The sequence below is a fragment of the Hyaena hyaena genome, unplaced genomic scaffold (genome assembly GCF_003009895.1).
Source record: "Hyaena hyaena isolate Hyena2069 unplaced genomic scaffold, ASM300989v1 scaffold_283, whole genome shotgun sequence".
Lineage (NCBI taxonomy): Eukaryota > Metazoa > Chordata > Mammalia > Carnivora > Hyaenidae > Hyaena > Hyaena hyaena.
Window position 1 is genome coordinate 1,136,925 of NW_024080916.1, and position 21,669 is coordinate 1,158,593.

Here is a 21,669-nt window from a genome sequence, read left to right on the forward strand (position 1 = left end):
TTTTTTATTTTTTTTTTTTTTACAAATAGTTTATTGTCAAATTAGTTTCTACATAACACTCAGTGCTCATCCCCAAAGTGCCCTCCTCCATGCCCATCCCCCCCTCCCCCCCACATCCATCAGTCCTCAGTTTTTGTCAGCATTCAAGAGTCTCTCATGGTTTGCCTCTCTCCCTTTCCCCCACCATTTCTGCCCTTCTCCCGCTTGTTCCTCCGTCAAGTTCCTCCTAATCCTCCTATACGTGCAAACATATGATATTTGTCCTTCTCTGCCTGACTTATTTCGCTCAGCATAACACCCTCAAGGTCCATCCATGTTGCTACACATGGCCAGATTTCATTGTTTCTCATTGCCATGTAGTATTCCATGGTATAGATAAACCACATCTTCTTGATCCATTCATCTGTTGATGGACACTTAGGCTCTTTCCATGTTTTAGCTATTGTAGAGAGTGCTGCTATGAACATTGGGGTACATGTGCTCCTATGCATCAGCATTTCTGTATCCCTTGGGTAAATGCCTAGCAGTGCTATTGCTGGGTCATAAGGGAGTTCTATTGTTAGTTTCCTGAGGAACCTCCACACTGTTTTCCAGAGGGGCTGTACCAGTTTACATTCCCACCAACAGTGTAGGAGGGTGCCCGTAGAAAAGCAATTATTAATTGTATGACATATAATTTGTAGCAGACACTTTATATATCAGAACAATGGATTAATAAACATTCTTTTAAAAATAAATAGAGAGATATCACATAAACTTATGGTAGGGACTTTCTGATGAAAATAATGATTCATGTAAAAGAGACATTGCAACTCAAATCAAAATGTGTAAAGAACAACACAGGACAGGGACGGCAAGATGGCGGCGCGAGCAGAGCTTGGCTCCATGTGCCGGTGTCTCTGGGTTCAAGGAGTTTTTCTATAAGCAGTTCTAAGAGCAGTACAGCCAGAAATGGTGGCTTTCTCCTTACCAGTATGAAGTGGGTGCAGTTTTCAAACCTACACGTTGATATTCCCAAGGATTTGACCAAGCCTACGATAACCATTTCTGATGAACCAGATACATTATATAAGCGCCTGTCAGTTTTAGTAAAAGGCCATGATAAGGCTGTATTGGACAGTTACGAATATTTTGCCGCGCTTGCTGCTAAAGAACTTGGTATCTCTATTAAAGTACATGAGCCTCCAAGGAAAATAGAACGATTTACTGTTCTCAAATCCGTGCATATTTTCAAGACGCACAGAGTTCAGTATGAAATGAGAACACTTTACAGATGTTTAGAGTTAGAACATCTAACTGGAAGTACAGCGGATGTCTACCTGGAATATATTCAGCGAAACTTAGCCGAAGGAATTGTCATGGAGGTTATAAAGACAAAATTGGAACATTACCAGAGCACATCAAGGAGCCAATCTGGGAAACGGTACCAGAGGAAAAAGTAGAGAGCAAGTCCTAAAGTTTCAGCCAGTCCAGTTGTGCCGGCCTGTGACCCACGGGGGTCAGACATGTACGTTGAAATAGAGGCTTCCAGTGGGAGTGACCGTGAGTCCACCTGACTGCTTTGTTGAGCCCCCGTGCCCCGATCAGCTCAAAGCAGGCCTGAAACTTCAATGACAGACACACTGGACCATAGTGAAAACCACTTCACCTACTCTTCTGTACACAGTTTCAGATCCGATTTCAACAAATGTGAGCAAGCCCCTTTGACTACTGTGCACCAAAAGAATCAGGTTTCTATTTTGTCATTCTGTTCTAGTTCAGTTTTTAGTTTGCACTGATATCATTTCATTTGTCTGAATGTTTGAAATACTCCTTACGCACATTTTTTTCTTTTCAGCTTCTTAGAAGGAACCTTCAGTTAATTAGGTTAGTGTAACAGTGAACTGCCGAACAGTTAAAGTTTTTGATACTTACCTAGTGGAAGCTGGCAGTTCCTAGTGTGGAGGTGGTGATCTCCGAATTTTACCTCATTTCAGCGGGACATTCTTGAAAATGAACGTACTGTGCAGAAGACCACGCGCATTCGTGGCATACGCTAAACTTCTTGTCGCCCAAACCCTTGCCAGGCTGCCAGGAAGGAGCACTGTCATGGGATTTGAGCTCTCAAGAAATGACTGTCTGCCTCACTTTTTTCCTCCTGTGATTTGTTCATTCGACAGGCTTATATTTTGTTAGCTCTGTAACCGGCGCTGTAGTCAGTACCAAACACTGAGTGGAAATAATGGCTTGTGAAAGCTGTGCAGGTCACAGATAGATATTTTTCCTTATTAGGTCCCACACTGATAAGGCCTCCTTCTTTTAATAAGTGGCATTCCTTTTGTTTGGAGATGTCTACTTTTCCATGAAATTAAACTGTAGTGAAAGCCCTGAAAGAGGCAGGACTACAATGCGCTAAAAGTGCTGGCGTGTCACCCCCAGGGAGTGATTCGTTTCTTTTCTGCAGCAGAATCAGGTCCGTGTCTTTTGCGGTTTTCTTCACATCTGTGGGGTTAGTTATGACTTCTCAGTTTTTTCCCCCCCTTAAACTTAAACTGGAGTCCCTGTTCTCTTTTCCCTGACCTGCTATCGGGTGTCGGTGTTTTGAATGCATACTGCTTATGTATCAGACTTCCATTACTATCATTAACATGAAGAGAATTATAGCCATGTGCCCTGTGGCCTCACTCAGCTCACTCCGTTGTTGCCCATGTCATTCACAAATGCCTAAAGCGTGCTTATCCTGGCTATAAGCCTCGGGATTAAGGACTAGTCGATAAAACAAGAGCGATACAATGGAAGTATATCTTCAAAGCAGCAATCTGTGACCCATTTTTACTGTAAAAGAAAAAACTCCTTAAAAATAAATACATATACACATCTAAGCTTTTTCACAAACAGTATTAATCACTGTATCACAAGATGATTTATGCAGACTTGCTTCCAGGGACTCTACATGTGAGTTCCTTTAAACACGCGCAACTGTTTTCAGACTGAATCATAAACCAGATTACTTGGCACTTCAAATTATACATTAAAATCTTGTTTTAAGGTGAATATACAAATAAACTACACACACAGCAAAAAAAAAAAAAAAAAAAAGAACAACACAGGACAAAAAGGAATCAGCAACACTTGATCAATATCATAACTAAAGGACATCCCATCAGGAAACTACAAGACTACTCATAGTCATACCTGCTTAAGAGGTTTTTCACTCTTTGAATGAGGACAAAACTGTAAGTGAATATATATTATATTCTTTTGTAGAACATTATTTTAAATGAAACATTATTGACTGTATTGTGACTATTAACACCTAAGTTAGAAAAACAACTTATATATTATGATAAGTAGAGTAAATAGTGTACAGGTTAATAGATGTATTCTGGTCCTGACCATATTGTGTTTTAAGATATGCTGTTGTAGGGGCGCCTGAGTGGCTCAGTCTACCGAAATGTCCGTCACAGGTCATGATCTCACGGTCTGTAGGCTCGAGCCCTACGTCAGGCTCTATGCTAACAGCTCAGAGCCTGGAGCCTGCTTTAGATTCTGGGTCTCTCTCTCTCTTCCCTACCCTGCTCTCATTCTGCCTTTCTCTCTCTCAAAAATAAATAGACATTAAAAAAAAAAAAGATACGCTGTTCTAGAATGAAGTTGAAGGGGGAACTGATAGCACCATTATGATGAGTATATTTCTTAAGGCTTTTTACAAATATCTAGATATGCTGTAAGTTATTCATCAATGGAAAAACAAACAAGCTACATTTACTCTATTAAATGATAAGTGTTTGCCGCTAATATTGAAATCTTACATTGCTCTAAGAGTTCCTGATCTTATCCATTTCCTATTGTGTTTCCTTTTTTCATCTTTTTGGATGTATGAAACAAGATTAAACAAGTTGTATGATACAATATTACTTATTAGTGTGATGTTTTGTAGTTTTTCTTAAACAAAGTATATTTCCCTTCCCTTTAATTTGCCCCTTTGAAACTAGTGCTTGTGAGCTTTTTATCTTAAACCAAAATATTTTGTCTCTATTAGATCTCTGAAATAGTTACAAACTTACTTCTCTTATAACAAGAAGTTTCAAAATCAGTTATATTATGCACTAGATCAATTTTTAAACTCCCTACAAACTGGTTAAGCTCTGCAATAGCTTCATCTATTATTCTATCTTATGGGTAGACCTCATAATTTGTAAGAAGAGGAAAATAACAATTATATCATTAAAACAGCAAAGTGTGGTGTGAATTGAAGATATTAGTAAAAATTGTGATGGTGAAAATATATATGAATATGGACATAGATATGGATATGATAGAGATTGAGATATAGAAAGAGAATTTTGGTTTCAATCACTACTTGATATAAAATAAAAGTACAACTTTATGCTATGTTTAAATTCTAAACTAAAATAAATGACACTGACTTCCAAAGTCAAACTAAAATATCAATTTTATCAACAAGTTAAAAAAAGAAATATCTCACTTCTTAGTTCAATAATTTTTATAGCTGCATTGATAAATTATTAAGTAAAAGACACAATTCAAGTTTCCAAATCATAAATTATAGTTTGATGTTCACATTGAAATTACTTGGAGAGAATACTAGAGGGAGTAGAGAAAACAATGGAGTTAGAGGCACCAAACTACAGAGGGCTCTCTTAGGAAGAGTCCCAGAGGGTGGTGAGACATTTATCTTGGAGGTTTTGGACTAGGAATGGTGAGGTAGTCCACAACTAAAATTATTTTCTAACATCTCATCTTATAAATATTTTTAAATGTAAGTAATTTATACATAACTGCTGTATTTATTGAAGCATTTTAAGAACCTGGGATGTTACAGATGCTGTCTAGTTTAGAGAGTGGGAGAGTGTATTAGCTTTGTAGTAACATATGAGGAGCAAATTGCTTGTCAATTTTTTATAATTTGTTATAACTTTTCCCCTCTCTTAAAAAACTGGCAGTTTGCATTGAGGTTTTCTCCAATTGAAAATAATTCTTGGGGTGCCTGGGTGGCTCAGTCGGTTAAGTATTCAACTCTTGATTTTGGCTCAGGTCATGATCTCATGGTTTGTGGGATCCAGCCCTGAGTGAGGTTCTGTGCTTAGTATGGAGCATGGTTGGAGTTCTCTCTCACTCTCCCTCTGCCCTTCTCCCCTGCTTGAGCTCTGGAAGGAAGGAAGAAGGGAGGGAGGGAGGAAGGGAGGGAGGGAGGGAGGGGGGGAGGAAGAGAAGAAGAAAGAAAGGAAGGAAGAAAGAGAGGAAGGAAGGAAAAGTAAATAATTCTTTGTGAAAATATCTATAATTAGAACCGGTATTTAAATTGCAAAGCATTAATTAAATATGTAGCCTTGACAACTGACTTAACTCCTCCCTGTCTGATTCTTGCTTTGACTTACTCAACATGCATTCCAACCCATCAATGTCCTGTCTCTCTAGGCAGGAAACTAAAAAAGTTACATTTCCCAGATTCCTTGCAACTATGGCTCTGGATGTGATTTAAATTTTTAAAGAGATCCATCTGCATGAGACTTAGATTCCAGAAGTAAATCACTAGAGAAGAGAGGCTAAGCCTCAAGTTTCTCTTTTCCTTAGGTAGATCAAATAGAAGACAATCATTGGACAGCAGTTTTCTGATTCCTAGTCTCCAGCCAAAGCAGTAAGATTCTAGAATCATCAATTCTTCTGGTTGCTACCTCACTCCAGGACTGACAAAAGTAGGGTGATTCTAGAATCAGTGACCAGATTTCTCAGATTGTGTTTGTAACAGATGGAATCTTCAGTGGGCTGGTCTTATGGTATTTTGCTGGAAGTGATTCTTAGGAGTCCAGGTTAATGACTGATCTTTCAGCCTTTTCCAGAGTTTTGTAAGTACCAATACCTGTATTAAATCCCTCTTTGCTTAAATTAGAAAGTAGGATCACCATTAACTTCAGTTGAACCCATACTAAACATTAACTCATGGAGCTGTTAGGAGGATAAAATGTGGGTAATGAAATATAAAAGCAATTGAGAGGCCAGTGCTTGACCATCAGTAAATGTTAGAAAAATTAGGAGAGACATCTTTTAATGAATATATTTTATTTATATAAGTATATATCTTTTATTATATTACATAAGAAAAATCTAAGATATTCTATATATTTTGTCAGATTTTTGAGTTAAATAAATTTTTGAGTGTCAGTAAGTTATCTTTATTTTTGACTTGTATAGTTTTGCTTCTCTTTATTTAAGTTCTTTGTTTCCACAAATACAAACATCACCAAGCCAATTGAAATTTGGACAATCAGTCTATATGGGTGATTGCTGGGGGTATCAGTCATTGTTTTAGGTTGTCTAAAGATAAATTGAAAAGTGGTTTATTCTTGTAACTAATCATCATTGCCCCACTGTAATTCATTGATTTCACTGTATATATCCATACTAATATTTGTCCTTTAAATCTGGAATTGTTTCAAACAAATATTTAAAGTAATTTTATTTGCCTCTTCCTTGCATCCAACAAAGCAAGGAAAAATAGACTACGGAAAAACTTCCAATAATTGAAGGAAAATAAATAAATAGATGGCTGTTTATATAGTCTTATTTTTCAAAGATATAGAATCGAGAAAATGAAAACTAAAAGCCAATTGCTACATTATGCAAGAGATAAATAAATATACCATTATACATAGTATAATATTATACAGTATAAACATGCACACACTCACATATATGAATGGCATATATATATATGCATTTTGTGTGCATAAATTATGATCATATAAGGGACAGAAGTGAGTTAACTGTATCCTCATCTCATGCCACAATATTATCATCTATACAAGGTCTCTTTCTCAATTTACATTGCATGTTTTTCTTCACCATGGGTTTTTGTTCCCATTGCCTATTCCCATTGCTTCTACTGTGCTTGGTATATGTCTTTAATATGTATGTACCCTTATTTTTAAATGATATTTACCTATGAATATAATTTTTCCAACCTTTTCATTCAACATTATAGTCGAATATTTTTGCTTGATGTTTATCTAGTTCCAAGTGCTAAATTCTACACATTATTCCATTTCAAATCATTTTTAGTTTTTCTGTTCATGGATACATAAGTGCCCTCAATTTCCTACTAACAGAGTCCTGCAGTAATGAATAGTGAGTGTCATTTGGGCATCAGTAGTGGGATTGCAGTGTCAGAGGAAACACACAGTTATAATTCCAGTAAGGATTGGTAGTTAGCTTTCCATAGTAGCTCTTCCAGCCAACACTCCCCTCGGCAAGATAAATCTGCTCTTAATTTTCTAGTCTTTTCAACAACTTGGTGCAGTCTGATGCATATAACATGATAGCTAGTAAGAAAATACATAATCTTATCTATGCAAACCAGAGCATTTTAATAGTTAAGAAGAGATAATGATAACTGCAAAGAGAAATAAATCATAAAGAGATTATGCTAGGCAAACCAGGACATTTACCCTGTGACACTGATGTTTTAAATATTTGTATTTACTTATTGGTAAAGTTGAACACCTCCTCATAAACACTTTAGCCAGCACATTAATTCCTCTAATAAGTACTTATCTCCTTTGAATCTTTTTCACCTAATTTCTGGTCTTTTTCTTGTTAATGGGCAGAGTTTACTGTTTATCTTAGGTTCTAATCTCTCAGTATTAGTCATCTTCTCCCAGCCTGTAATTCACCTTCTTGCATTCTGTATTGTTTCCTTCACTGAACAGAAATGCGAATAAATACATTTCATTCACTGGGGACTTTGGCAATACTTCATCACATCATAGTAACAAAAATAGTCTCTCTTATTTTTAGAATAAGTACTATACTTTACATTTCACACTGAGATCTTTGATCCACCTAGTACTCATTTATATATAGATCTGAGTTCCAGGTAACTTTATTTTTCTACATATTTAAGCCAGTTTCTCATTCTCACCACCTAAATAATCTGTCCTTTTCCCCAAAATTTGTTAAACCATGACATCCATACACCAAGTTCCCCTGTGTTCATGGAACACTTTTTTTTTTCTCAACTGTTTTGTAACATTGTTAGTTGGTTTTTTTTTTTTTTTTGTCATATGCACATATCATGAGGTTTTGATTGTTGTATCTTTACAGCGTGTCTTGACTGATAAAGGAGACAAGTTTTTTGTGTTTAGAACTCACTTAGCTATCAGTGGGCAATAACACAGGCTAGGGAAGCTGGCATCTATATTGAGAATCCCAGGTCAGAGCATCTGTCCCAATGATAATAAGCATTAAAAAATTTACTTCTAACAATATCTCATGTTTCCCATGCCAAACACACTCCAGTTTCCTCCTTATGAAGCAAACTTTAGGAAAAAATTGGCATTCCATGTTGTTTATAGAGAAAAAATATATTTTTGATTGGTACAAGCATTCTGGGCTTCTTGGCAGTCAAATCTCTTTGCAAATTAATATATTGATATACTAGGTTAGTTTGCCATATGACTTCTTTACAGCAAATCTTATCATTAGACATAAAAACATCAAGTTTCTAAATCTTAAAATAATGTGATATATTTCTTGTAAAGATAGCTGCCATAATTACCTTTCTCAGTGTATACATGCACCTTTAATGTGGTTTTATACTCTCCCATTGTTGGTGATGTTTATTTACCATTCCTTTGAATCAGGGCTGGCTTTCTAACTTGCCATTTCCAGTATCATCTTAGAATCCTCAGTTAATTATTTGAAGAAGCTGGGGCCAGCCCGATGCTGAAGGATGAGAGAGACCACAACACAGCATGCAATCAGCAGCAAACTAAGACGTGAATCCGGCTGTCTTAGACCATACAGCTCCAGCTAAGCTCTTTGTTGACCAAAGCCATGATCCCAGTGAGACCAGAAGACCACTTAGCAAAACACAGCCCAAATTTCTGATCCACAGAATTAGGGTAAATAAAATGATTGTGTTAAGCAAAGTTTGGAAAACCACCACCACAGGCCAAATCCAGCTTTTGACTTCTTTATGTATGGGACTTCAACCTAAGAATCAGTCATTTTTATATTTTTAAGAGATAAACAACGATAATAACAATATGCAAAAGCAACCTTATGTGGTCCATACAGTGTAAGATATTTGCTCTCTGGCCTTTTATACCATTTTAAACCACTGTGTTTAGGTCATTTCTATGCAGAAATATATAAAGTGCATGTCAAAGCTTGAAACTTGCTTGTCAAACCAATCAAAGTGGTTCTTTGGCTCTTTGGTAGAACTAAATTTAAAAGAAATTCTGCATGCATTGAAGGTAATTTTATTCCTCTCACTCAAACTGCATGCATAAATATTCATATATATCACTTATAATGAAACTATCAGGATCATGTATGGATATAAAACATTTTATAAATTATAAGGTACCATAAAATATAAGGTGTGATGGCTGATTTTGAGAATAAAGAGGCAAATGATGACTAGCTTCTGGAACATAGTGGCCTCTGTAGCAAAAGTAGTTTAATTAGCAAGTAAGTTAGCATTAGCCTTATCAAAACATGAGAAAATAAATCTACCAAGAAAAACATAAATTTCATTTCAAGACATATTTTAATGCTTTACAGTTTTTCACTGATTTTCTACTTTTTAATGCATAGTCAAGAATTAATTAAAGCAGACTTGCGTATATGAGCTACATAGATATACACATTGAATCATTAATTTTGCATAATTTAGTCAATGTTGGGTGATTATGCAATTTTTCTATAAACAACATTTTAGCCTTACATGAATATAGATAGGTGATGATAAATAGATTGATAGATGAATAGATGGTAGAGAAATTTAGTTATTCTTTGGTCATCATAATTTTCATAAAACTAGTATACTCCTTAAGATATTAGTAATTGCCTGGATTCCCAGGCATATACTTTGTAATTATGTAGCCCTGAGTTGTTACCTAAAGAATTCAATCGTTTATCTGAAGAAATGTATATTAAATAAGTATTTCCAGCATTATGAAATATACATTTTTTACTATAAATTCCTTGCAATACAAATTCTGCTATGCACATTAATATGTTCTAATATCTCTGTTCCATAAAAATTAAAAATACTAGGCATGATATTATGTCATAATATGAGGCTCCTTCCAATCTCTGCCATTCTTAGCTGTTGCCCTTGTTTAAATGATAGAAGATGGTTCACCACCAGTGGTGTTCCCACATGTGGCTTCAAGGAAGGTTAGAAAAAAATAACCTTTATGGGAGGCTATAAGTTTAGTTTTAAAATGTTATTATCTTAAGAGAAGTAGAGAATGGATCTTAAGTAGACTGAACACGTATCCAAGTTTGCTGTAAATTCAGGTAAAAATATAGCCATTCTTCTGGAATGCCTTCAGATTTAAGTCCCTTCACTGTTAGAGAACTTCCAATTTGGAAAATAAATTATATGGTTACCATAATGGTGGGAGGGTGGGGAGTAGCAACCTCCCCTACAAACTATATTATTTTTATAAATGCTTTCCTTAGGGGATGTCTGGGTGGTTCAGTTGGTTAAGTGGCAGACTCTTGATTTTGGTTCAGGTCATGATCTCATGGTTCGTAGGATCAAGCCCTGCACTGGGCTCTGTGCTGTCAGCCCAGAGCTTGCTTGGGATTCTCTCTCTTCCTCTCTCTGCCCCTCCCCCTGCTTGCACATTTGCATGTTCTTTCTCTCAAATAAACAACTTATAAAAATGCTCTCCTTGTACCAGTAACAGTAAATCTTCGATTTATGCCTACTTACTATGGTAAGTAGTTTCAGTTGCCAATTGTCCTTCTTCATTACCTATATTTATATATTACTTTGTTTCTCAGATATAAAGTCAACTTCTTTATCTACTATGATAATTCAGATTTGATCCTATTGTTGTATTCTGCATAACTATCAGATAATTTATACTGATGCAAATATTCTTTCCATTGATAATAAACTAATTACGGATAGTTGCAGAACAAAAACTCTCATTACCATTTCTCTTAGTAACATCATTGAAATATTCACATTCACATTTTACCATGGCAAATAAGGTTCCTATATGCATTGCTTTAGAAATCAATAGAATATCATGGCAGATGGTTGCATGAGTCACCCTATATCCCTATCAAACACAACCTGTCTTTTAAAAAACCCACACATTTGGGGCGCCTGGGTGGCTTAGTCGGTTAAGCGTCCGACTTTCACTTAGGTCATGATCTCGCGGTTCGTGGGTTTGAGCCCCATGTCCGGCTCTGTGCTGACTGCCAGCTCGGAGCCTGGAGCCTGTTTCAGTCTGTGACTCCCTCTCTCTCTGACCCTCCCCTGCTCACGCCGTCTCTCTCTCTCTCTCTCCTAGAAATAAATAAAAAAACCATTAAAAAAATTAAAAAAAAAACCCACACATTTTATTGGTGTGTAGAAAAGAGGGATTTCTATGTGTAGGTTTTACTACAAAATCAAGAGAAACTTTATAACTGTTTTTGAATGCATATTACTTAATTAACAACTCTGTAATTCACAGCATTTTTATTTTCCTTTTTGTTCCTTCCAAAGTATTTATTGTTTAAGTGAACCCACATTTTTCATACAACTCTTTCACATAAAGTTGATCATGTGCTGTGAGCTTCAAGTAATTTTTAGCAAACAACTCTCTCACCAAAACATCATGGGTCATAAGATTTCTGATTCATTCTGCATAAGTATATTATTTCATATATGTTTTCCTGAGACTTAAGAGTATTATTTTTGTCAGTCTGTATTTTTGAAGACTTTTGTTAAAAATCATCTTCCAAGGACCACTAATGAATGCTACTGATGGATATTGCTTTGTACAGATAAGATAATGTGTCTTGTATCTATGTGTCCTTTCTAATGCACTCAACAAATCAGGCTCATAGCAGTTGTATAAAGTATTTTTTTTTTTAATTAGAAAGGATTGTACATAGGAAAATGTGATTATACACAGGAATGATCATACATAGGAATGGCACATTAAGAGAATGTATTGAATCTTGGTTGTTTTATTTTGGAGAATGAGTTTGTCTATTTGCTTTATTTTGATTCTGTGTTATTTTCATTATGCCCAGTTTAGGTGTTCAGAAACCCCATGTCCTAATTCTGTGCTGTAAATCCCAGAGTATTTTTGTCTCCTCCATTTTGTCTTGCTCCATTTCCATTCAATATAGACCTCTAAAGCTGTGTTCCAATTCTGATATGAAATGCAAATACCTAAAACAATTTTGTATTCCTTGCAAAGTTCTGTGCAACCTCAGCATTGTGTTCTGAGAGTCGTGTAGTCTCCACTGCAAACTGTTTCTGCTTCTGTGCCTACAGAATCTATGAAGCTGAGAAAAACTAGCACAGAGAACATGAGGGATTCATGGTTACTATGTGACTCCAGTTAGATACCTAGGAAAATAACTTGCATAAACAATTAACAAGACTAGAAATATTGTGTTCTGTGACTAATGTAACACACTGGAAGTGCCATCCATTTCAGACTTAGGGATAGGTATGTAACAGAATAATTAGTTATATCCTTTGGTCCAGGGAATAATTAAGTAAATCATTTATCAATTATATTTATTTTAGATTTAGAACTATATCCCTATCTCTGAAAATAAGTTTTTAGTAACATTCCTTATGATTATAAATGACTTTGAGTATTAAATATTTTACAGAATTACTCGTTGCCTCAGCAGAGTTTCACAATTAAACACATTGTTATGAATAATTTTATATGTGCTACTGGACATTAGCAATCAATAAAGCGGATACTCTACCATCTTCAGAATGTTTATAGCCCTGTAGGGAGGATCTAAGATAATGTAATAAGAGATTCTAACCAGGTATAGGAGTCCTTGAGGAAAGAATGCTTACAGTGGAATAGTTTAGCCTGACAATGGGGTGGGACATGCTCAAAGGATGGAAGGTCATATGTAAAAACTATTTCAGCATAAGGCACTTTTGCAAGAGAAACTGATCTGTATAGGCAGGTTTAGCTGGCTGTTATGATATCTGGTGGTTATACGGGGGTTGTTATACATTGCTTTATTTCAAACATTTTTCCCTTAAGGGAAAAAAATTAAATGTAAAATTTTCAGTATATATATCAAATTGTAGTGGAAAAGTGTCTATAGGATGAATTTATTCCATATTAAGCATTTAGGTTTTAGTGCTTGAGCATATATGTATGTGTGTATATGCATATATGATTTCAAATGTTTTTAAGTAATAAAATACTTAGAAATTTCTTAATGTGCTACATATTAGCCATGTACCATATGTAGACTAAATTTTAATCCTCTACTTTCCAAAAAAATTACTGTTCATAAAATTTTCTTAGTTCCTAATGAATTCTTTGTGCTATTTGAAATATGTCTGTAAGTTTAGGGAGAAACATATCTTGCAAATTAAAAAATAAATGCTTTCCTAATTATTGATATCCTATGCAGCTTGGACCTAAATCAAATTGACAGTTACTTAATGATGTGAATTTTCTTCTTTAATAAAGTGCTTATTTAGAAACTGTTCTAGATAGTCTTTATGAAAAAAAACAGTCATATTTTGTAAAGCAACAGTGACATCCAGTGACAACTGAGATTTATTCAGACTATTTTTTTAGATTTGCTATACAAGTAGAAGAAAAGTGTTATTGAATATTAAACTACATACTCTTTTCTATTTGTTTTAAATGTTCTAAGAATATATCTGAATAACAAATCATTGAGTGAAAATGTAAACCAGTCGATCAATTAGAGAATGAAAAAATAAGCCATGGATTGGGAGAAAATATTTGCAAAGCATGGCTTAAAAAGGATAGTACCCAAAATATACAAAGAACTCTTCAAATGCAATGTCATATATAATTGCAAGTTAAAGCAACAATATATCACTACACACCTGTTAGAATGGCTAAAATTAAATAAAAACACAGTTTATAACAAATGCTGGTAAGTATGTAGAGCAACAGGAATGCTCATTCATTGCTGGTGGGAATACAAAATGTTACAGCCATCTGCTGGCAAAGTCTGGCAGTTTCTTACAAAGCTAAAAATGGTCTTATCATTTGGTCCAGCAATTGTGCTCCTTAGTATTTACTGATATAAACTAAAAATGTAATGCCATACAAAAACCTACACACAAATATTTATAGCAGCCTTATTTATAATCACCACAAACTGGAAGCAACCAAAATTTCTTTCAGTAGGTGAGTGGAGAAACAATTGTGGTACACCCACACAACAGAGTATTATTTAGCCATAAAAAGAAATGAGCTATCATGCCACAAGAAGGCATGAAGCAAAGTTAAATGCAGATTTTCAAGAAAGTGAAGCTAGTCTAAAAAGACTATGTAGTGTATAATTCTAGTTATATGGCATTCTGGAAAAGACAAAGCTATAGAGAAATTAAAATATTTAGTGGTTATCAGAAGAGAAGGATGAATACACGAAGCACAGAGGATTCTTAGGGCAGTGAAACTATTCTAAAGATTCTGTATGATACTACAAAGGTGAACACATGACACCATGCATGTATTAAAACTCACAGAACTGTACAATACAATTGTGAGCCTCAATGTAACCTACAGACTTTAGTTAATAATAATATATCAATATTAATTCATCAATTGTAACAAATGTGCCACACTAATGAATGAAGTTAATAATAATGGGGTAATATGAAACTGCTTGTGCAGGGTGTATGGAACTCTGTACTATCTTCTCATTTATTAATGTAAATCTAAACTGTCCTAAAAAGCAGAGTCTGTTAATTAAAAAAGAGTCAAGCAAACCACAATCATTTACAATATTAATCTCTTGCACTGAATGAATGTCTTCCACTGAGTGGTGAATCATTACCAAGATGTTAAATAGCATTATTCATCATTCTTATTGAATATGTGGAAAAGTGAATATCAAGTGAAATGGTGAATGTGTAGATATATTACAAACTTGCAAAAATTAAATTGGGATATTGTGTGTGTTTGGGATGTGGAGGACTTCATAGTCATGCTACTTTGTTCTGTCCTTGGCATTGAGTAATTCAATATTTTCATTGTAATTTATCATTTATATTTGTATTTTATTATTTTTTAATGTCTATTTTTTGAGAGAGCGAGCAAGAGAGCAAGAGTGAGAGTGTGGGGGCGGCACAAAGAGAGGGGGAGACACATAACCAACCTGAGCCATCCAGGTGCTGCTGGGTTTTCTTTTTTAACGTGTATGTGTAGTTGCTTATTTGGTGTCCTAATTGTGAACAAAACTTATTTTCTAATCCCTTTCTGCTTCTGGTGTTATTTTCATGCTATGGGAAATTATATTTCTAATTAATGTATTTAGAAAATTAATAGTGCTAAGTGAATTATTCTAGAGTTTCCTAATGTGTTATAATATCACGGTTATGATAAATATGTAAAATGACATAAGAAACATTCCATTTTTCTATGACCTAGAATATTTTACAATTACATAAAGCTTTAATGGTTTGTTCACAAAGCTTTATGTTTAGATAGAGCTCAGTTTTAAATAATAAGAGCTTTGTGTGTGTGAAACACTGAAATCATGTATGAACTGGCAAGAATAATATGTTTTAGTTGGTGAAAACTTTATCCCATATGTGGAAGTTTTTGCTAAATCTAAATATCTTTAAAACTAAAATGTATTCCTCTTTTTGACTTTTAATTGATTATTGGGAAATATACAAGAAATCAAGAAAATAAAACATTATATCCGAAAGTGTAGCAGTTACTGAAATTGTTTTGCAGAACTTCCATTTGTATTAAAATTCACATATTATTGGGGGCACCTGGGTTGCTCAGTTGGTTAAGCGTCTGAGTAGGGGTCAGGTGATGATCTCACGGTTTTGTAGGCTGGAGTCCTGCATGATGCTCTGTTTGGATGCTCTCCCTCTCTCTCTGCCCTCTCCCACTTGCTCACTGATGCATGTTTTCCAATAACAGCAGTCAATTATATTGTTCTAATAAAATCAATGCATTATGACAATTTTATGAAATAAAATGGCTGTAGAAAGGGTGACGAAAAGTTTCCAGATGGGATAATAGCTGTCATCTGGAGTACCTGGCAAATGAAAATGTGCAAACTCTCTGAAAAGACATATAACCCAAGACAGGATTCTCACAGATAATCTCACTGTGAAGCTGAAAACATTTTGAAAGTTATTTGTATCGGAAATAACCACCAGCAACCACATAGCCAACAGGATGACTGGAGTCCCCAAGATGTCAAAAAAATAAAAATATGAAAGGAAAAAAAGGCCAGAAAGTATGTATAAAATCATTAAATAAAAAACAAAAAACAAAAAGCATAAAACAAAAAACACCAAATCATGAAAAAGGCAGAGTTGAAATAAAAATAGAATTAAAATTAAAATACAAGCACTAAAATTAAAAATTTATTGTATCACGATGCCTGGTTGGCTCAGTCAGTTAAGCATCTAACTTTGGCTCAGGTCATGATCTTGCAGTTCGCTGGTTTGAGCCTCTCATGGGGCCCTGTGCTGACAGCTCAGAGCCTGGAGCTTGGTTCAAATTCTGCCCCTCCTCTCACGCCCTGTCTCTCTCTCTCTCTCAAAAATAAATAAACATTAAAAAATTAAATTAAAAATAATAATTATTGAATCAGCCAAACAACAGATTAGACGCAGAAAGAATTAATGAATTGAATGTGAGACCTTGAGATATAGCCCAGAATGCAGCACAGGGAGAAAAATAACCTTTTCTTCCAATTTCATTGCAAAACTAAAAACCAATGGAGGAGAACTTCCAAATATACCTACCATCCTCTCTGCCCATTTATGCCACTGGACCCACGTACTCTCCAGCATCAGCTACATAATTTGGGGAGCCTAGTAGCAAAAGGAAACTGTGGATAAGTTGATTGGAAGCTCAGATGGTGATAGAAAAAAAAAAAAGAAAAGAAAAGAAAAGAAAAAGAAAAAGACAGTGACACCAGAGGATTAAACTCAGCACGGAAGCCTTCTTAGTGCAGTGCCCTGCATGACTGTAACAGTAGCCCTGCCATGAACCCAGCCTTTAACTCAGCCTTTACTTCTGCCTTTCTTGATGAGCTGCTTGTCTCTGAGTGAAGCCCAGTACATCTCCCAGGTCACTAAATTCCAACTCCTCTTAGTTATTCAAGCTTACTCTTCCCAAATGAATTTATTAATTCAACCAGTCAACAGTAACTGTTTTCAAAGAAATCGGCACACCAATATTAAACTTCATATGGGAGATGTAAAGGGTAAAAAAAATAGCTGAAAGAACTTTGAAATGTTTGGAACAGAAGATGAAAATAAAGATTTCAGGCTAAAGATTTAAAAGTAAAATTTTAGAAGAAAATGTAGAATAATATATTCATCATGCAATGATATGCAGAATTTTTAAAAATATTATTTTAAAAGCACAAACCATTAAGGAAAAGGTTTATATATTTACCTGCCTCAATATTAATCCTTATGTGACAAAAACACAAACACAAACAAAAACCACCCGCTCTAAGCAAACCAGAAACACAACATACATGTCTGGAGAAGGCATCTCTAACTCATATAACCAGTAAAAATATTTCCCAAACTATATTTATGAAATATTTCTTATTTAAATAAAAATAAAACAGAACAGAAAGCCTAGTATTTAAAGAGTCAAAGGATATGAATAGGCATTTCTCAGATGAATAAACCAATAAATATAAACATTTCCTTACAAGAAATCTAAGAAGTAAAAACAAAATCAACAGTAAGATGGCATTTCTTAAATATCAGTATATCAGAAATTTAAAATTCTGACAACACTTTTTGGCAAGCAGGTGGAGAAATAAGTAGTCTTATATAGTGCTGTGAGATCAATATAGCAAAACTCTGCATAACTGAAAACCTGCTTATTTTACAATGCAGCAATTCCACTTTCACATATCTATCCAGAACATACACTTAGATCCCTACAAGGTGCCATGTGTAAGAATGTTCACTGAAGCAAAAACAAGTGAAAGCAAGCTAATCAGACTAACTGCACCTAAGTATAGAAATGAAAAAAAGACTGCCTTTTCAAAAAATAAGTAGAATACTAAACCATTGTAAAAGCGAAAGAAGTAGATCTATAAATGTAAATACATATATATTTCAAAAAAGTAATTATATGCGAAAAAAACGGTAGTTGCAAAAGAAGTAGAGTAATATACTATTTATGTTTTTTTTTTTTTTTAAACACTTGGGGGCAGCGGGGCTGTGGTGCCTGCCTGGCCCAGTCAGAAAAGCATGAGACTCTTGATCTTGGGGTTGTGAGTTCAAGCTTCATGCTGGGTAGGGAGATTACTTTAAAAAAATTGGATGAATTATTTGTGTAAAAATCATACATAGTAATATACAACATCATAAATGAAAAATATTTACCCCAGCTTCATGATATTGAGTACTTCTTAAGAGGAAGAGAGACTGTGGAGTGGACTGGAAAATGAACTTGGGTCCTTATTGATTATGAGTGGTAAATGCTGTCCACAAAACATGAATAGAACAAGCATCAGGAGAAATGTTTCAATATGGAAAACAGCCCCCTAACCCATGTGCCATAAAAGAATGTTAATACTCACTGAAGATTATTTCCATGCTTAGTGACATGTAAATAATGAAGCCTGAAATGTTACACTAAATCAAATGCATATCAGTTGTGATCCACTTTTATGAAAGGAGAGGTACACTCCCTGACTTTAAGGTAAAGATGAAAAATCTAGATTGATCTTGTCACTTATGCATTTCATTACTTAACTTTTTGTGAGAGGATGAAAACCAAATTTTGTCATACTTTCATTGTTTACTCTATGGTTTTAATGAATGTCACCTGGATTCTGAATGACTTCAATGTCAAAAGAGGAAAAATGACTATTGTCAGAAGAGTGGAAATAAATACTCTTCTCAGTCCAGATGAGTTTTTCAAAGGTGCCCCACTTTCTAAACTTTCAAATGAATAACTAATATATGGATCTGACACAATCCTAATAGAACTCTGGAAAAAAAATCATGCCATGAAAATACCATCTCCAGAATTGGTTTTGCTTTTTTTCTGTTTAATTTTTTAATGTTTTATTTATTTCCGAGAGAGAGACAGAGAGACAGAGAGAGAGAGAATGAGCGAGCGAGCAGGGGAAGGTCAGTGAGAGAGGGAGATACAGAATCTGAAACGGGCTCCAGGCTCTGAGCTGGCTGTCAGCACAGAGCCCGACGTAGGGCTCAAACCCACAAACCATGAGATCATGACCTGAGCTGAAGTCAGATGCTTAACCGACTGAGCCACCCAGGCGCCCCTGGTTTTGCTTTAATGGAACTGAATTTACAAGTACAGTACTTCTAATTGGCTTTGCTTTTCTGTGCATGCAAAATGGACAACACCTGTTTATCACTATGTTTCCATGGGGATATAGAGGTTGTGGTTTTATGATTGCTCATTACATGTTAAGGTACCAATTAGTCAACCTTATTCTGCTTACTTACTAGAATACCTCTCTAGCTTGAAACAAAACTTAATTTAAATTTATCTTTTCCTTGTTCCTTCTTCTTATTCTATTCATTAAATTTTGAGAACACTATTGCCTGCATTAACATTTTTCTATTACTCTTCTGCTTCCTTTTGCCCCTCAAACATTTTCCCCAAAGTCAGAACTTTTCTTCAAGTCTTCTGATAAATCCCTTTGCAATTATGACTTTGTCCTACCAAAACTACATGGTTAATTCAGTCAACATTTGTCAACAGGAAAATTGAGAGAGTTTGTGCCATTACATGGCCAAAAGCTATGTCATATGCCTGAATATTTCCCCTTTGATCAAAAATGCACTAAAATATAAGTTTGAAGAGAGCATTTGATTTGCTCACTGCTATAGTCCCAATAGTGGCATGTAATAGGTGGTCAATAAATAGCTGATAAATGGATTATTCAGAAACATCTCTGTTTATATTATGGTGAAGTAGAAAGCAACAAGGCATTAATGATCGCCATATGTTAAATATTAAATGTTATTAATCAACTTAGTTATTAATATCTTAGCAACTTAGCATAAGATATTTTCTATCCTACTTAGACAAAGATACTTCTTAAAGATAAAATTGTAAGATATGTTATAAAGCTGTAATTTTTATAGGGCTGAAAGTTGGCAAAATACCATGGCATATCAACTGAATTTGTACTGTGCATATTTGGGTATTCGGTTAGTTGGCCAGTGATGCTTTGGATGAATAACAAACTAATACACATCCATAAGTATTTATATATTTATTCAATACCACTGATCTTTCTTGCCTTCATTTCACCAAAATTACTAATTATGTTCTAATCAACATATTGGCAGTTTTGCTCTACTTTAAGTATATTCAATTTCAAATATTTTGTCAAATGTAACTTAAATCTAAACATTTAAAACTTTATATTTTCAAAAAGATTTTTCTTCTAGAGCATTGAATATTATTTATTAAAATAAATGTACAGGGGCGCCTGGGTGGCTTAGTCGGTTAAGCGACCGACTTTCGCTTAGGTCATGATCTCACGGTTCGTGGGCTCGGGCCCGCATCGGGCTCTGTGCTGACTGCCAGCTCAGAGCCTGGAGCCTGTTTCAGTCTGTGACTCCCTCTCTCTCTGACCTTCCCCTGCTCACGCTGTCTCTCTCTCTCTCTTTCCTAGAAATAAATAAAACATTAAAAAATAAAATAAAATAAAATAAATGTACAAAGTGAAAAATTTTCATAAATATCAAAATGTAAAATAACAATTTGCAGGACTGAAATTTTAATAGGATTTTTTGAAAATATGACAACCTCACTAAATGTTTAAAAGTAAATTAATTGTCAGCAGTTCTGGTTTTTAGAGTTAATCTAGTTGCCAATGAAAATATTATTATTATACTTCACATTACATACAGACCTACATAATAACAAATTTCATACTTATATGAATTATTTAACATACCAGACACTTTCTCACACTCCATGTGCAACTGGGCATACCCCACAAATCTGTGTGTTCCTCCAGAAACGGGTGCTGGAATCAAATGAGAGGCCGGAGAAGCCAGTACTACTGTGAAAATAATACATTCTGAGATCTATTCCATTCTTGCTACCTGAAAGAATGGATTTGACAAAGTAATTATTTTTGATTTTGTATCTTAGCTGAGAACACCTACCGCTAAAATCATCTCTGTGTGCAGGAGCAGAAAAATGGGATAGCTTACAATTGGAGAAGTCAGCAGATAATACCTTGACTAAATGATCAACGTGAACATCCATCATCAGTAATGAGACAAACCAAATCACTTGCCCCTGATGGAATGAAATGAGAAAAAAACAGCCTCACTTATGTAATAGTCCAAGAAGAAATGCATAACCTAAATTAATTATGGGGAAATATGAGACAAAACTAATTAAGGACATTCTAAACTTGCCTGTAAATCTCGAAGTGTCAATAAAAAGCCATGGTATGAAAGATGCCTTATATCTTCATTTATGTGCTCATATGAAATTAACTCTAAGACATATGTTTAAAATTTTTTTAAAAAGTTGGAGAACTGTACCTCAATTTTGATAAAAAAGTTATATACATATATAATTTTTAGAATGACAAAGAAACATTTAATAGTGGCCACCTCTGGAAGTGGAATCAGGTGGAGAGAGAAAGATATTTATTTTCTACTTCTACTCCCACTTTTCT

At 34.8% G+C, this 21,669-nt stretch overlaps 1 protein-coding gene and 1 long non-coding RNA gene across 2 annotated transcripts; both read left to right on the top strand.

Moving 5' to 3' along the window:
* The first annotated feature begins 903 nt into the window (after positions 1 to 903).
* On the top strand, positions 904 to 1,574 carry LOC120241470 (28S ribosomal protein S10, mitochondrial-like). The gene has a single exon (XM_039246577.1). It carries the CDS (start codon positions 975 to 977, stop codon positions 1,440 to 1,442), a length of 468 nt encoding a protein of 155 aa, XP_039102508.1. The 5' UTR covers positions 904 to 974; the 3' UTR covers positions 1,443 to 1,574.
* A 4,204-nt stretch (positions 1,575 to 5,778) lies between these two features.
* LOC120241457 lies at positions 5,779 to 21,444 on the top strand. Its single transcript, XR_005530886.1, has 2 exons — positions 5,779 to 5,849; positions 21,170 to 21,444. It is a non-coding gene; the product is annotated as an uncharacterized LOC120241457 (long non-coding RNA).
* Positions 21,445 to 21,669: the final 225 nt, after the last annotated feature.

Coding starts and splice junctions, on each gene's coding strand:
- LOC120241470 (XM_039246577.1), top strand. CDS start 975: ATGAAGTGGGTGCAGTTTTCAAACCTACACGTTGATATTCCCAAGGAT.